This window comes from Mesoplodon bidens, assembly GCF_964165515.1.
Source record: "Mesoplodon bidens genome assembly, chromosome: 11".
In the NCBI taxonomy this organism is placed as follows: Eukaryota; Metazoa; Chordata; class Mammalia; order Artiodactyla; family Ziphiidae; genus Mesoplodon; species Mesoplodon bidens.
In genome coordinates, this window is record NC_138167.1 from 7,028,336 (window position 1) to 7,046,247 (window position 17,912).

A 17,912-nucleotide genomic window follows, 5' to 3' on the forward strand; every position below is an offset into this window, starting at 1 on the left:
TCTTTTTTTTTTTCTTAAATTGGGGTATAGTTGCTTTACAATGTTGTGTTAGTTTCCGCTGTACAACGAAGTGAATCGGCCATATGTATACATATATCTCCTCCCTCTTGAACCTCCCTCCTACGGGCCCCCCCCCACCCATCCCACCCATCTAGGTCACCACAGAGCACGGAGCTGAGCTCCCTGTGCTATACAGCAGGTTCTCACCAGCTATCTGTTTTACACACGGTAGTGTTTATATGTCAATCCCAATCTCCCAGTTCATCCCACCCTCCCTTCCCCACTCCTTGTCCACATGTCTGTTCTCTATGTCTGTGTCCCTGTTCCTGCCCTCTATTCCCAAATAGGTTTATCTGTACCATATTTCTAGATTTCACATATATGTGTTAATATACGATATTTATTTATCTCTTGACATGGCTTCTTAGTGTGATCTGTCATTACCTTGCTGAAAATCTCTGGGGAATTCATTTAACCCTTTTGGCCCCAGTGCTTGCATGTAGAAAATAATTGATAGTGATAGTAACTTCTAGTTTTAAATGTTGAAAAATTTATGATATAAAACACCCACCTTGTTGGCCAGGCAGTTTTTGACCTCATATTTTGCAGAGTCCCCAACCACTTCCCCATCAGGTAAAATGGCATAGATGAGCAACCTAGCGACGGGAGCAATGTCTGACTCCACAGGGACTGACAGGGGAAAATGGCCTTTCACTGGAGCACAGAGAGAATGAAAGGAAGTGGTCATGGGTTAGACAGCTCAGGGCTGAAATAATACTTTTCTGCTGTACAATGTCATTTTAGGAGCCTGGCCTGGTTGATGACTCTATTAGTAGATGTAACAGATATAAGAAATAGTAGATGCAATAAATGGATGACTATCTCTAAGAATCCTGGCTTTAGGAAAAAAAAAAACCTTATCATAGCCCCCTCTTCTCTCAAAATCACATAATGATTTCTCCGCAGTTTTAAGCTCGAGTTCATCTATACAAAGTTCTGATGCTATCTAAGGATGTGGAGACATCCATTTGGCTACCATTTGATCTAGACTTTACACTAGAGAAGGGAAATAGTACTTGAAGTTGCGAGATGTAATAGTAAGAGTTTAACACATTGTATTTACCCATATATCCTCTTTAACTTTGTATGAACCAAATATTCTATTCTTTCTTCCTAAGAGGAGTACTGAGCTCCTTTGCAACTTATTTTTTGATGCCTACATAGAATTGTTAGAAGTTGCATCGAACTTCTCTACTGTAGTGCTTCTATGTTGCTTCAAAGTAGCAACAAAAGGGTAGTTCACTGATAATTTTCTTAAGGGAACTTTTAGACTCCCTTAGGATAGATGAAACCTTCAGAGGATTATATTGTTCCACATTTGTTCCTGGGGAGAGTCCAATTTACCTCTTCATAAAATCATAACTATCTTCAAAAGGGAAATATGATGTAAAGATATAAATGACTCAGCACAAGACCTAACATATAGAAGATACTCCAAAGTTTTACCTTCTCTCCATTGTCTAAAACAATTTTGACATGTCATTTTGAGAAGGAGGTCCATGACTATTTATGGTTTGAAAATTTGGAATAAGCATAAATTATGAAACAACTAAACACTTTAAATAATCTGAACAGAATAACCTGAAAGAAAAGGAAATAAATATTTGATAAAGGGTTTAAAAAAAGAAAGAAACATTATTGCTTTCCCCTTTCAACTTCTTTATTGGGGTTAGATGAAAATTCTCTCTCTTTATTTGAAGGTATTCCTGGTATTTCTGCAGCGTAAGGTTGCATGTGACTGAGGAGGGCAGAAATGGGGAATTATGGAAATACTCACTGTCTCCCTGGTGCACGGGCAGTACGTGAGTCCCAGATCGGACAATGCTTCCCTTTGCCATTACCTGCAAAAAAGGAAATGAAAAGGGATTTAATTTGCCGGACAGAGATCTGACCCCAAGTCTTGCTCTCTAGGTGATATGCTTGTTACATTGAGCCCCTGCTGGCAATAATTAGCCCTGAGAGAAGTCAGACTTTCAAAAGGAACATAGATAAGAGGTCAAAGTAGTGATGCCTAAAGAGCTTCATAAATCCTTGCCCACACAGGAGTTTACAGAGGAGTCAAAGTAGTGGCCTTCCTTCTCACCAGGTAATAGAACATGAGCTCCTTCAGCTCCTGCAGGACCTGTCTATTCAGTACATAATGTGCTTGGACTGTCTGAGCTCGGCCGCAGGGCAGTTCACGAGGCAAGGGCTCAAGGTGGACAAAGCTCTTGCTTCGGGAGAACACAAGATTAGCGGTGTGATAAGCTTCTTCATATTCTTCTGACAGCCACTGGTAGCCATAACAGGAACTTTGATCCTTGTGTTTGACCTAATGAATTAGAAAAACAATATTATCTTATAGATTATATGTCATAGAGAATCAGTGTGCTCACAGAATTGCATTCGTTTAGTATCCTACCTTAACTAGTATCTAGAAATCTTGTGCTCCACACTCAAAAGTGAGAGAGGAGGGTCCCTTATGGTGTTTATCTGTATTGCAGGCCTTTACAGGGCAGAGGCTCCTTGAGTTGGTATTGATTTTTACATTTGTGAAGAGCATAAAAGGAGGCATCCGTTGCTCTGATTAGCTTGGCTTACATTTCTTTGGCTACTTTACAGACAGAGAATGAAAGGTAGAGACAGATAGAGACACTGGAGCTATGAAACCTCACTGAGGAGACTAATCCTCAGAAATGGAAGAATTGCATTTCAGAGAGTAGATGCCTCATTTATGATGGGTTTCAAATGGGTATTATGAATAAATGTAATATTGCAACCTTAGGGGTCTGAGAACACTTTCTGTAAATAGCATTGGTTCAAGAGTTGAGTTAGCGAAGTAGTTGAAGTCTATACTCAACTCTTAGTTATTTGCTCTTAATATAGAGTTCAGCCAGGATTTTAATCTAATTTATCTGATTCTGGAACCTACACTTAAAAAAATTGTGGTAAAAAACACAACATAAATTACCATCTTAACCATTTTAAAATGTACAGTTTGGTAGTGTTAAGTAATATGCAGCCCATCTCCAGAATTCTTTCATCTTGCAAAACTAAAACACTGTCCCCAGGAAATACCAACTCCTCATTTCTCCTTCTTCCCAACCCCTGGCAACCACCATTCTACTTTCTATTTCTATGGCTTTGAGTACTTTAGATACCTCATGCAAGTGGAGTCGTACACTATTTGTTTTTTGTGACTGGCTATTTCACTTAGCATAATGTCTTCAAGGTTCGTCCACACTGTAGCCTGTGAAAGGATTTCCTTCCTTTTTAAGGCTGAATACTGTTCCATTGTACATATATACCACATTCTGTTTATCTGTTGATGGATATTTGGGTTGCTTCCACCTCTTGGCTACTGTGAATAGTGCTGCTATGAACAGGGCTGTGCAAGTATTCCTTTGAGATTCTGTTTTCAGTTCTTTTGAACGTATACTCAGCAGTTAGAATACTGGATCATACGGTAGTTCTCATCTGGGGGGACTGCCACACTGCTTCCCACAGCGTTTGCACGATTCATGTCACTACACGCGAGTGCACACGTGGAGCTCCCACTTTAGCCACAACACTATACTGCCTCCTTTTAACAAACTTTTTCAAAATTGACCTTGAATTGGTTTTTAGTTTCTCATTTTTTCCCCCTAAGACTAAACACAACTTGGAAATGCCATCACTTTTCGGTTGCAACCTTTCTTCCAAGACTACTTCACATCATTGGTAACTTCCCTCCCAACTTACCCTGACAGTGAGGTAGGTGCCCGTGATGCTGGTGGTGTTGATGGAGAACTGCACCAGGCCGTTCTCATCAGTGGTGGCATTGGAGTCATAGTGGGCTTCATCTGCTGTGATGAAGATGAGTTTATTTGGTATAGGGACACCTTTTCCATCCGTTAGGCGCACCTGAAGTTTAAAAGCTGCAGATCAGTTACGCGGCTAATATCCAATAGACACCAAACATTCATTTTATTACAAATATTTATTGAGTGTGTCCAATACGTCAGACATGGTTCGAGGTATTGAGGCTACTGCAGTGAACAAAACAAAGTTCCTTCCATCATAGAGCATACGGTCCAGTAAAAGAGATAGCTGCTAAATAAATGCGTAATATATACTTATTTAGTGGTAATCAGTCCTAAGACGAAAAATAGTGTAAAGAGGTAGAGAATGATGGAGATAATAGAGGTGACCTGAGAAATGTATTCTGTGGATATTTTGGAAACTCTATATATTATATATAACTTTTGTAGAGTCACAGACCACAAGAGCCATAATGAAAATTTTTAACCCATTAGTCAAATTTAATTGAGCCTCAAATACTTATTTTATGGCAGACCATTCCCTTTCTATGGATTAGTGTTCTGAGGTTTAATATTAGCAATTGCTAATATATTGTCCTGTGTGCTCCTCTAGTTTTATATATGATATTTGCTTCTTGACCTAGATTTGCAAACTTTTGGAAGGTAGGTAGATTTTATGAGGTACTTCCCATCTGAAAAATGTAAAATTGAAAAGAAGCATAGAATATTAAATAAGGGCCTAAAGTCAAATTACTGCTAATACTGAACCCAGAAGATGAGTAGTTCAGTTCAGATTTTAAAGATGGTGATTTTTTTCTCAGTATAAGCTACTTTTGGTAGAAGGAAGCACAACCAGCAGACTTGGATTAGTATTTGTAATTGATTAACGAGATCTAAGTTTGCTAATGAACTGTCAGCTGTATGTAGGAAGACCAGGATAGGTACAAAATTCTGATTCTTTCACTTTTGGTGAGAGAGTCTTATGATAATAGGATAGTTATTTAGCAGGAATAAAATCTCAAAAAAGTACAGTATACTTCTGAGAAATTTAAAGAAGTGAACTTTCATTTTAGGAAGTGACCAAAGTTTCTGAACATGTTTGCTGTCATAACATAATCAAAACATTCTAAAATTTATTCCACTACTTTTGTGGAGCCTGGTCCCTCTGTCTTTTAACACTCTCCACAGCTGACATCTTATAATATTTCCATTAAAAACAGGATGCACAGTAATTACATGTGGAGGTGCAAACAACTCTCATCTCAGACTTCTGGAGTCCGAAAGCTCCATTAGCACATCTGCTTATAACAGTAAGCAGAAAAATAACAGTAGCAGATTTTTTTGTATATCTGAGAGAAAAAATTTATATCTTTAAAATCTGGGTATACTTTATTTATTTTTTTTGCGGTACGCGGGCCTCTCACTGTTGTGGCCTCTCCCGTTGCGGAGCACAGGCTCCGGACGTGCAGGCCCAGCGGCCATGGCTCACGGGCCCAGCCGCTCCTAGGCCTGTGGTATCCTCCCGGACCGGGCCACAAACCCGTGTCCCCTGCATCGGCAGGCGGACTCTCAACCACTGCGCTACCAGGGAAGCCCTGGGTATACTTTAAATAGCGGTATTTTACCCCTCTGTGTACTGTTTTTAAAATATACTTGCTAAAATAAAACAAATATATTTGAATAAGTATACTTGAATAAAATAAAATATACTTGAAAAAGTAATGTATATATAATATCCATTAAAGAAACACTACGTACAGTAGAATCTTTTATATTTCAAAATAAAAATGAAAGCCACCTACCCACCCATTTCCATACAAAGTTAATGTTAGAAGGATAATGTGATTGGCCATCAGGAATTCGAGATGCTTGTGAAAAAATATTATAAAAATCTGAGACTGCCTGGTAAACCATGGGAAAGAGATTGAGTGACATCACGCAGTGCTGTTCCCAAAGCCTTCTAATTTTTTTTTTTTTTTCCGATACGCGGGCCTGTCACTGTTGTGGCCTCTCCCGTTGCGGAGCACATGCTCTGGACGCACAGGCTCAGCGGCCATGGCTCACGGGCCCAGCCGCTCTGCGACATGTGGGATCTTCCCGGACCAGGGCACGAACCCGTGTCCCCTGCATCGGCAGGCGGACTCTCAACCATTGTGCCACCAGGGAAGCCCCAAAACCTTCTAATTTTGATAGTGCTTTAGAATGGTTTTATAGATTTGATGTACAGATTTACAGAGGAACAAACCTATTTTATGTGGTTTTATACCTTTGATTATATTAATCAACAGATAATATTAACCAGGTATAGTTTTAGCAGAATATGTTGTACGTATTAGGTAAGAGTACAGTTTGATTTGTGAATTGAAAAATACCTCACCTGCCCAAAGAAGGGAATCCCTCGTCTAGCGTCTGAGTCTATTTTCACAAATGAGAGTTTGGTTATGGTTCTTGTTATTTCAGTGGTCCCTTTTCCAGTTAATTCCACCTCTGAAAAAGAAGGAAAAAATAAGTTCTCTTTTGGAAGGATGCTCTCCCTGAACTTATACTACTTCCTCCCTTTCAGTTCACTGTTGGGCAAAGGAACTAAATCCATGTCCGTTGTTCTTTCTCCCATACCCATGAGGTATACACACCTGTTCCTTCTTCTTGAATCTTGGCCTCCACTTCAATTTTCATTTCAAACTCTTGTCTCTTCATTTGGAAGATCTTGGTCTTTACTTGCTGAGAGAAGCAGCCCTGGCTGTTTAGCTAGGAGGGGACGAAATAAAATACAAAAACATAAGACTGGACAAATCAGTGGTCAGTTAATCTGGTGGCATTTTTTTTGAGGCAACATAACCTAGGAATTTTTTATGATAACACAATAAATATTCTCTAGGGATTAATTATACTTACATCTCACAACAGTTTCTGGCTTATAACTGACAGGTGTATTCCTTAGTATCTGATATTCTCCAGAGTGAATGAGGTGAAGAAATGAAGAAATGCCTTAAAAATTGGGGGGTAATCTTACTGTAGCAGGCAGCTAACCCTTCACCGAAGCCTGGCTTCCCTTCCATAGTTTACAGCTGTGGCTGGGAAGTGGCTGCTCAGCTGGGCACTGTGTTTCCCAGCTCCCTGGCATCTAGGTGGGGCCTTGTGACAAGCTCTTGCTCATAGAAAGAGAGAAAAACCGACACCCTTCCCAGCCAAGGTGGTTAAGATTTGTATGTTTTTTTCTCCTTCCTTTACATAATTGGATGGATACTCAAGGCGGCTTTAGATACCAGGTACTGGAGATGGTTCAACTTCGATCATTCTGGGTGCTTGGTGCACCAAGAATACCCGCAATGGACAATTACAAGAAATAACTCCTATTGTGCTAAATCACTGATTTTTAAAAAACGATTATAGCTAGCATAGAATTCTCTTACAGATTGGTCTCTTCCTGAGTTACCACCGTGTTGTAACTCACTGCTCATCAACAGTGCCTGGGCTGTTAATCCCTAGGAGTAGTTTCCCACATACCTGCTGACTGAACTTCTCACAGACAGCATGTGATTCTCCACCAAAGCAGTTAGAAGGGTTACTGTACTTTCTGCACATGTTTATAGTCACACGTCCTGGGACAGGCTTCCCATATGTGTATCTGTCATAAGAACATTGCCAAATGGATCAAATCAGACATTTAACACCCTCATTTTCTACCTGTTTATATTTTCCCTTTAGCTATAGTATATTTTTAGACTCTGTACTTCCCTGTAATTTCTGCAGGGCTCATACAGTGTTGAGGGCAAGTAAACTAAGTAATGAACCTTCTCCTTTAGAAATTTCCTGTGCAACATGCTGGAATTTACTTCAGCCTTCTTTTACCATGTCTTTTTTTTTTTCTTAATCTCTAATTTTCAGTTTCATCTTTTAAAAAATATTTTTTCTTTTGCCAAAGCTACACCAGATCTTAAGAGAAAAAACAATACCAACAAAACAAAACAAAGATAAGAAATAAACACTCTCAATTCTACCTAGGAATATAAACTATTAATATGATGGTATCTCTCCTTCCATCATCCTCTTCCTATGTGTAGCCATCTCTGTTCATGTAGACTTTTACTTGTTTACTTTTTACAAAAATGGGATTGTGCCATAAATATATCATTGATAATTGCTGTGGTCTTGAGGGTATTTGTTTCCTTCCCTATTCAAAATACCCTCTATATCTATATTTGCAAGAGTACTGGTTCACCAGCTCTGTGGGATCAGGAGCTTGGTGACCTTACTCTGAGATAGTGCTGGGGCAGGGACCCAGCTGAAGGTCTTTAGGACTGGTTTCTTCACTCTGCCTGTTCTTTCTGTACTGCTACTGCTGGGCCACTGGAGATGGGAGCAATAAGATCCTAGAAACATGAATTTTCAAGGTTGGAAAAGACTGACTGTGAGATCATGTCTACTCTCATCAGTGAAAATGGCAGTTCAGAGAAGTATGTGACGTGCCTTAGGTAGACAGATGAGTTAGATGACATTTCTGCAATATGCCTATCTCTACAAATTCTGAATCTGAGCTATTTTTCCACTATGTATCCAAGGTCAAGTAAATGATCTGTTGATGATTGAATTTACTTTACAACCTGGTAAAGGGAAAGTCACTACCCTTCAACACTATCTCATTTGTGTGTGTACGTGTGTACGTGCATGCGCGAGTAGCTTTATTACTTTCAGAATCAATCCTACTAGCATAGCTTAGCTCTAGGAACGGTTGCCTGCCCCATGATAGTTATAATAATGTTGGAAAGGACGTGAAAGAAAATAAGAAGGGAAATAGAAAAGCAACAGGAGAGGAAAGTTCTAGAGATGGGGATGCTCCCATGTATTTAAGGTATTTTTGCTGCACTGCTTCTAGACAAGCTAGTCAAAATATCCCAAAGGGTGAGTCTCCTTTAAATAATTCCCCTTGCCAAAGATTTTTTAAAAGTATAAACTCACAGGCCACACACTGACACATTCATTTCTTCTTCCAAGATGGTGATTATCCTTGGCACTCTTACTTGCACTTCAAACTTAGGAAGCACTGTTGATTGGAGATAAAGGAAGTTGGTGATTGGTTTTCAACTTCTGGGGAATTGGTATTTCCAGGTTCTCATAACAATTCTCTAATCATATTTTAGGGCCCTGAAAAGGTAGCCCTCTTCTCCAATATATCCACCTTTCTCTCAAATGGAGATCCTGGTTGAAGGACTATGATGGATCAATGTAACCTTAATGAATTATGGGAGACTCCACTGGACTAAGAATGTTTTACTGTTTTTTTGAAGATTAAAAATTGCTACAAAAATGCTATATGACATCCTATTCACGAATCACTGATGGTCCTCATTGGATTAGAAGTAATTAGTTCCACTCCAAGCCTAATTTCACCCGTGGGAAATAGAAAGTTAATTCCAAAGAAACTCAAATTCTAGACCCTAGAAGTTTAAATATGAAAAAACTGTTCCCTGATTTTGCATAATCCATACCAAATTCCTCCACGGTGAAGGGGTGTTCTGCCATTTCACCTGATTCCTTCTGTACCACCACCTTATAGGAGCCCTGAAAGGGCTCTGATGAGAGGGGAAAGGTCAACTGCTTGAGGCCACTCTCTACCTTGAGGTTCTGCCATTGCATGATGCGATTTCCTCTGGGGTCCTGTGGACACAGTAGTTGTAATTTACAAAAGAGCCCAGAGCATGAGAGACAATAAAGGAAATCTGTGGGGACTCCTATGTTATCCACAAAGAGGTGGGGAGGGGTGGGGAAGGGAGATGACTTGGAGCCATCTAGTGTTACATGAGTTTGAAGGCTTCTCCCTTCAGGACAAGTTTCTGAAATATTGTAAGAATCTCTCAAATAAGAACCTTCTCCCTAAGTTTATTATTTGTTTCTAATTATGGAATGTTTCACGTTGCTTACCTCAATATATACTAGTGGAATCTGAAAGACAAAAGAGAGAGAAAGGAGTTTAGAATTGTTCTCAAATATTCTCAGTTCTGGTTTATAAGCAAGACAGCTTTATGCAGAATAACTTTATCTGTAGTAAAACACAGAAAAATTCCAGATTAAGTTTTACAGAACTTTTGATTAATCCATTACAAGCAATTAATAAGTAATGTTAAGTACTTACTGGGTGTGAGCAACAAATGCATATGTGCCATTCATTAGGAATGGTATTTACTGCTATTACTTAAATGCTTATAGTATCCCAGTGAAGAACATTCCTTTGCTATGCTATTTTACAGATTGAGAAATCAACACTAATGGAATTATAAGTAACCATGTTCAGATCCAAACGTTAAGGTGGGTCACAGAATTCTTAGGTAGTTCTAAGAATAAGGACGACTGGGAATAGCTCCTCTACTATCAATGCTTATTCATTTTTAAAACTAATACTTATTAAGTGCCTAACATGTGCTGTGTATCATTCTAGGTGCTATGAATAGAGCAGTGCACAAAAGAACAACAGATCTGCTTTCATAGAGCTTACATTCTAATAGGGATGGATACATGAGAAACACAGTCATATATGAAATATATATTTTTGATATATATAGATATATATTTGAGATATATATGTTTGACATATATATTTGAGATACAAATGTTTGATATATATATTTGAGATATAGATAAATAGATTTGAGGTAGTGGTAAATGTCAAGAAATAAAAAAAAGCAGAGTTAAGCTGATAGAGTGAAGGGCTAGGTGTTTGATTTTAGATAGAGGAGTGTAAGTGGAAACCAGGAGACCAATTTCAAGGCTATTGTAATAGTCTTGTTTGGAGGTGATACTGGTCAGGACAAGGTCGTAGCAATTCATGTGGTAAAACATAGTCTGGATATATTTTAAACTAACATGATTTTCTGATGAAATGGATGTGGGTGAGACGGAGGAATATGCCTTAATCCTTTGCCTGAGGAGCTAGAAGAAAAAAGTTGCTTTTTTCCCTCCCATCCCTTTCCCTTCTTCACATCCTAGCAAAGATGGGTTTGATCAGGATCAGCAGGGAATTGCAAACTCTATGACAAGGGAAAGAGAACACTTTTAAGAGGGGGAAAAGGAAGTTGGGGGTGGAGGGGCTATAGTCAACAGAGTCCCTGGCTTTTCATTGAAAATTGCCTCTTTCTGAGATAAGAAAATGTGGTCGAGGACTAGATCTAGGAGAGAAAAATTAAGACTTCGGTTTCTTGTCTACATTAAAATTGAGAGTGTTAGCCTTGAGGAACAAACATTGATTACACTCTCCTTCCTTTATAGGAGAGGTTTTGTGTTTAGAAAAAGTTTAAATCTTTGAGAAGTCGTCTAAACCTAAGTTTTTTGATGGTTTATTTATTATATAGTGTATCTTTCGGGCTTCCCTGGTGGCACAGTGGTTGAGAGTCTGCCTGCCAATGCAGGGACATGGGTTCGTGCCCCAGTCCAGGAAGATCCCACATGCCGCGGAGTGGCTGAGCCCGTGAGCCACGGCCGCTGAGCCTGCGCCGCGTCCGGAGCCTGTGCTCCGCAATGGGAGAGGCCACAACAGTGAGAGGCCAGCGTACCGCAAAAAAAAAAAAAAAAAGAGATATAGTGTATCTTTCTAGTTTGGCTAATTGAGAATTTTCTAAAGAGTAAGTTTGTGTGACAACTGACTAAGTATGAGTACCAAGAAAGAATCAGCTACTCTCTTGACCCAGAATACTGTTTAAATGAGGATATTGCACTATGGCAATGCCAGAAAGTACTGCTATCAGTACCAGATTCTTCCTCTCCCTGGTTCTCCCCCAACACCAAAAACAAACTCTCAGCCTGTTTACATAGATAATAAAAATTCTAGATCGATATTAGGACACTTACCAACTCATTCAGGGGGTGAAAATTGTCATCTAACAAGACAACACGAAATTTCACTGAAACAGAAATATTTTTCATGAGTCCCAGAAACCTGAAGCCAGGCCTATAGGCTAGTAAGACAGACCATAAAGGAACCAGGATTCCTTTGACTGGGGAATACACAGGGGAGGAAGATCTTTCTTTTTTGAAGTTGTCCTGACCATAGGCCTTTTTGTACCTGTCTGCTCTGGTTTGTAGATGGGTTTGTCTGTCTGGACAAAGACCAGACTCTCTTCATTTTTAACCAACACTGTGGTCCGCTTCTTGAATTCTTGGGTTGGTCCTTTCACTTGGATAGTGAGGAACATTACCTCCTCATTGGATGAAGATCTTGGGATCTGAAATATAGGAGAGATCCTGAGAACCCATTCATCTGCCAAGTTTCCTCCTCCAGTCCCTGTCCCAATTCTCCCTGGGGATCTTGTCCCTTTTACTTAATTTCACTCTCTCATTCTCATCAGGGAAATTTGGCATGGACAGGAATTCACAGACAGAATGACTTCTGTCATTTACAAATGGGAAGACAGAACACAGGATGGAGGAAATTACAACAGTGAGAGAGGTCATAAATGATACTCACATCTCCTTACGGATCAGCCAATACAGGTTTTTTAAAAAATATTTTTGCTTTATTTATTTATTCATTTTTAAATTTTTATTTTATGTTGGAGTAGAGTTGATTAACAACGTTGTGTTAGTTTCGGGTGTACAGCAAGGTGATTCAGTTATACATATACATGTATCTGTTCTTTTTCAAATTCTTTTCCCATTGAGGTTATTACAGGATATTGAGCAGAGTTCCCTGTGCTATACAGTGGGTCCTTGTTGGTTGTCTATTTTAAATATAGCCGTGTGTTCGTGTCAATCCCAAACTCAGTCTATCCTCCTCCCCACCCTTCCCCCGATAACCATAAGTTTGTCTCTAAGTCTGTGAGTCTGTTTCTGTTTTGTAAATAAGTTCATTTGTATCCGTTTGTTTTTAGATTCTGCATATAAGCAATATCAGATGATATTTGTCTTTCTCTGTCTGACTTACTTCACTTAGTATGATAATCTCCAGGTCCATCCAGGTTACTGCAAATCAGCTAAAACAGTTTTTTTTTTCTTTCATAATTGAGATGTTTTATTGGTTGTTTTGAGGATCAGTACACAGACATTTCAATTTGTACACAGTTCTTAACATACGTACCAAAAATCTAAAAAATCACGTAGTTGTGATTCTTTTCTGAACAGTTATTCCAGTGACTTTCCAGCTTAAAATTTGGAGGCAAATTTTCCTTGACAGGCGACCAAGTACCAATATCTTCCAATATTGATATGCTGTTACATCGTAAGTCCCACTAATTCACAATTTAATATCACATACACTACATACTAATCATACTGTCAATCGTTCACAGCACGTTAACAAAGTTACTAGAAGAACTGGACTACCACGACCAAAGATGTTACAGAGCGCACAAAATTCTGACCAGGAGAGCCAAGATCAAGAGGTGAGTGGTTTGCTTTAGGAAATAATTCTACCAAAAACAACGTGGGAAGAGAAGTAATTTCAAGTGTTCAGGGCATTAAATGCACAACTGATTCCAAACTGCCATTTAGTATGCTTTGTATTATAGGATATAAAATATCCCCCCCATCTATGGAACGTTAAGCTGGCACCCAAGACAATGCCTGCCACATTCAATATCCCACTATTTTCTGGTTGTACCAAAAAATAAACAACCAGCAAATGATTTCACCTCTTAAAAGAAAGCATTTACACTTAAAAAATGGGATGAGGTAGGATTCCCTCCTTTTAAAAAATGTCTCTAAAACTACTAAAAAACTTGCATTTACAAAATAGTTGATAAAAATATTCCTCTGTATTGTACAAGAAGGGAGACAGGGGCCCCTGATAGGACCAGGTGTGTGATACTAATCAGACTTGGCTTCTTTCTCTCCTGCTTCATCAGAGGCTGGGCTCTCCTCGTTTTTAGTTTCTCCGTTTTCTGCAGGTGAGTCTTCTTTAGTCTCTTGGTGAGCCACTTCGGCCTGTTTTCCCTTTGCTCCCCTTTTCCTTTTTGTTTGCACTTTTTTGTCTGAAGATTTATCCTTTCCTGCCGCTTTTTTGGCTTCGTTTCCACTTTTTCAGGAGCCGGTTTCGCTGACAGCCTTGCCAGTCTCCTCTTGGGCTCCTCCTTCGCCTCCCCGTCGGCGGAGCTGACCTTCCTCTTGGCCATGGTGGCGGCGGGGCTGGCGCGTGCTCCGGGCCTGCGAGCCGTGCACGCCGAGAGCCTTGGCGAAGCTGGGCTGCCTGGCCGCTGCCGGTCCTCCCACCGCCCGAGCTCGCTAATACAGTTTTGATTCACTTATACACTGAACTTTACCAAACTGATGTTATGTGGTAAAAGGGCATGGTAGAAGCATCTCTTAAAGCTATGAGAAAGGAAACTGCAACATGTTATTGGCTGTACGCTGTAAGGATTCTATATATGGGCAACTGTGAAGAGCTATTGGATAGTCACTCATGGTAATTTCTACAAGTTCACTCTTAGAAAGAGTACGTATGGGGTGGTGTGTTCCTGTCAGCCCACTACTGGGGCTTATGTTAAACACTGGCCTAGTTTTCTTTGTTTGTATTTTTTTCCATTTTAATTTTCAGGAGAACTCATATTTTCCCTTTGTCTAGTGCATACTGCTTTTTTTTTTTCTGGCTAATAGGAATTTTCTCTAATCATTAGGTTGATTTTAATATCTCTATAAATATTGGTCTACCATTATTTATATTGGAAATTCATGCATTGCTTCTTAATTTCTACACTTAGTCGCTACATTTAGATTCCTTCCTGAAGTCCATGCCAGCCTCTCAAAGTCTTATCTTGACTGAATTCTGGTTGCCTATGTTCCCAACCAATAGAAACAAGTATTTTAAGTCAAACAGCCGTACTCACAGTGAAGGAGACACAGTGGAATAAGTCTTTCTCTGCCACCACATCAGTAAAGAGGCTTCTGTTCTCTCTGAGGGACTCCAAGGAGGCGCTTACAGTCACCGTCTCATTCAGGTGGCTCAGAAGGAGGCAGCCCTTCTGAGGGGTCCCAGTGTGGAGCAGGGAGGGGACCAACACCATGTAGTGCCTGGGGATGGGGGAATCCAGTTAGAGGAGAGTGTAGGAGGCGAGGCATTATCATCAGCAGCATTATCTTCTGCTGTAATTCTTGTTACTATCGTTAGTTCTATGCCAAGAGAAGACATGTTGATAAGCATGAAATTGATCTCTGCCGTTGGAGGGCATGCATGCGAATTACTCCCCTTTCCATCGTCAGTGCCATGGCAGTGAATATTTGACTGGAAGTGAGCCTTTAAGAGGTTAACATTTGCAGGTAGACCTCACTTTAAGGAACCCAAATATCAATCTGTGAGCATCTGAATTCAAATAAAAATATGCTAATTATATATATTTATGCTGTAAATCTATTTTACATTAGGGTTGCTGTAAAAAGCAAGCAAGTTCTCGTGTGGAACACTACAGAAACCAATCCACTTACAGAACTTATATATATTTATAAAACAAGCCTGTAAAAATGGAATGGCAAGTTCTCGCTTTCTACTCTGAGGCTTAAAGAGAGTCCTTAGTTTAAAGTCTCAGTGTGTTAAGCAACTAATGAAATCTTAGTGTGTTACCTAACCCTGGATGTTTGCATATTAAATATTTGCCTTTCAACTCAGGGTAGACAAAAATGGTCTACTCAAGAATGGTCTTCTAGAGATTGAATTTGAGGTCCTCATGAACAGAACAGAAACTTTCTCAATACTCTCATATATAATTTTATTGACACACGAGTTTTCAAACATTTTTGCTCACAGAATTCCTAACTATTTTTAGACACTATGCCCTCCTTACATGTATTCAAGTAAACATCTATTTTTTTTATCACAAGTTTAAACAATAGCAAAATACATTATTTTTGATGACATTTTAAATTAAAACTTACGTTACTTTTTTGTACATCTCCCATCGAATCTTAAATATCATAGTGATAAGATATCCAGTACGATCTATTTAAAAAATACACCAAAATGTTCTTTTTGTAATGATCAGAAATTTAGCATCTTTCCCCCTTTTCCTCCGTGAACTTGAATTTTCATGCCATTTACCACACAGAAGTTTGTCCTAACATTTCTGTGCTTCAAAATATTTTATGGATCACTCTTCCTTCTTTGTTTATATATATATGTGTGTGTGTGTATATATATATATATACACACACACACATGCATATGTATATATATACATATATATGAAATATTATATGTGGGTATATGCATTTAACTCTTCTTTTAAATTTAATGTGACCTTAAAGTTATAAATGTTAAACATTTTCTTCTGGATTGAATTGTTTTCAGAAGTCTTACCAGTATACAACTGATCAAAACAAAATAAATATATTACAAATTATGATTCATATTTATTATATATAAAATCAAAATACTTTTGAAGTACATTTTTAATGAAAATGATGAGTTGTTCTTATGTATCCGTGGATGGATATTCCTTATTGCAAGAATTTAAATAAGGTCTAACATTAACTCTGTTGCTGTTTTTGGTTTGTGTAGATATAAGTGCCACGAAAAATTGTTCACATAAAAGTAAATAAATGACAGATGAAACAATTATATCATTTTTACCAGTTCTTGTAACTCCTTCTGCATTACATGCCAAAGATCACCCAGTGCCCTATTATCAACAATTGCTTCTAATTATTTATCAGCTGGTATCTCCCTTAGATCTTCCTTCAATTTTGTTGAAACAAAGAATTCGCCACCACAAGATCTGCAAAAGGATTTTTTCTCCTGTCATTAGAGTCCTTTGCTTTCTCAACATCAACATCGGTATTTCAAATTGCTCCTTTATTTGGCACCCTAGAGATTTTTATACTCCAGGACAGTGTTCCACAGTAACATCTGATTGAGGGAGGTTTGTCTTTCTCTTTTAAAGTGAAAGATAGGAAATTAAGAAAGGGGAGGTAAGAAAGGATAAATAGCATGGTCTCAAGCAGATCAATATGAATGTGAGGATCTGAAAAGTGATTCCTTTAAAAGAATCACTTTCCAATGCCCTTTAGAAAGTCTTTGTATATCCCCAGAGAATTTAGAGACGCAGAGATTCAGAGATCCAGAGAGTTGGAGAAAAATGGTTAAGAATAAGTGAAGACTGAATAAACCAGATTTGTAAAATCTCATAATTGGAAGACACCTTAAAGATAAGAAGGTGACAGTTCCATAGGGAAGACAAATGAATGATAAGGAGGATTTGAAATAAAGGAAAGGACTCTTCAAGTTTATGCTCTATGTGAAACTCACGGTATTCCAGAGACTGAGGCATCTGTAGGCAGGAAGACCAGAAGAAGGAGAGTAAGACTTGGATGGAGGAGTTTGTTCTTCCCCATGCTGCAGGGAGAAGGGACCAGAGGAGACCAGACTGTATTGTGCCTTTCTCCCTGCAATTGGTCTGATCCCAAACATTCCTCAGAGCAACTAGGCTTTATGCTGTTCTCTGTGTAAACAGGAAGTTCCACCCACACAAGGTGTCTAAACAAAGTAGAGGTCTTTGAACATTCTCTGAAAGGGTCATTGCTCTCAGGGACTTAATTACAGTCAAGGTTAATTCCTGGTGGGCTAAATAGGATTCCTAGAGGGATAAAATCCACATTCCCATTAGTGCTCACTTTCCCTGGGTTTTACCGTAAAGCAGCTAATCGGCTTTTCAACCCCTTCTCTCTCTTACTCCCTCCTTCCCACTTCCCCATAGTGCCTTTTATGGCTTTCCTCACATCTCTTGCATGAATAGCTGGCAGGGGAAGCTATAATTTAAGCAACACAGGACAGGCTCAAAATAGGTATTTCACTACAAGTCAGTCTGCCTGCAAGTCCTCCATAAGATATGTCTACCTCAAATGTTGAAGCAGTTTCAGAATTTAGCAGTCCTCTATGCAAAAGACATTGGGCTAAAAGAATAGCTTTTTGACCTTGGGGATATTACTGGATTGCAGATAAAGGGCTAGGTTCTGGAAGAATGATAATAGAAATATTTTCCTGTATTAAGGAAGTGAAAAGATGAAAGGAGAAGTAGCAGGACCTCAGAAACAAGCTTTGACTTACTGTGCCTAACAAAGATACCAATTGCCTTTACCATCTACTATACAAACACATTT

At 39.0% G+C, this 17,912-nt stretch overlaps 1 protein-coding gene and 1 pseudogene across 2 annotated transcripts in view; both read right to left on the minus strand.

Annotated features, from left to right (window-relative positions):
- The window catches only part of LOC308625776 (alpha-2-macroglobulin-like), a 40,929-nt gene extending 23,720 nt beyond the window's left edge, over positions 1–17,209 (minus strand). Inside the window, exons 1-14 of the mRNA XM_081250261.1 lie at positions 17,062–17,209; positions 14,651–14,834; positions 11,896–12,055; positions 11,682–11,734; positions 9,762–9,782; positions 9,329–9,497; positions 8,799–8,883; positions 7,347–7,467; positions 6,473–6,587; positions 6,217–6,326; positions 3,781–3,942; positions 2,144–2,371; positions 1,838–1,901; positions 572–714 (exon numbers count right to left, since the gene is read on the minus strand). Of these exons, the coding sequence (XP_081106387.1) occupies positions 572–714; positions 1,838–1,901; positions 2,144–2,371; positions 3,781–3,942; positions 6,217–6,326; positions 6,473–6,587; positions 7,347–7,467; positions 8,799–8,883; positions 9,329–9,497; positions 9,762–9,782; positions 11,682–11,734; positions 11,896–12,055; positions 14,651–14,834; positions 17,062–17,147 (1,701 nt within the window). The 5' untranslated portion in view covers positions 17,148–17,209. The remainder of the gene's footprint in view (positions 1–571; positions 715–1,837; positions 1,902–2,143; positions 2,372–3,780; positions 3,943–6,216; positions 6,327–6,472; positions 6,588–7,346; positions 7,468–8,798; positions 8,884–9,328; positions 9,498–9,761; positions 9,783–11,681; positions 11,735–11,895; positions 12,056–14,650; positions 14,835–17,061) is intronic.
- Positions 12,122–14,643, minus strand: LOC308625779 (non-histone chromosomal protein HMG-14-like; annotated as a pseudogene). Its single transcript has one exon. The product of its transcript is annotated as a non-histone chromosomal protein HMG-14-like (transcript).
- Positions 17,210–17,912: the final 703 nt, after the last annotated feature.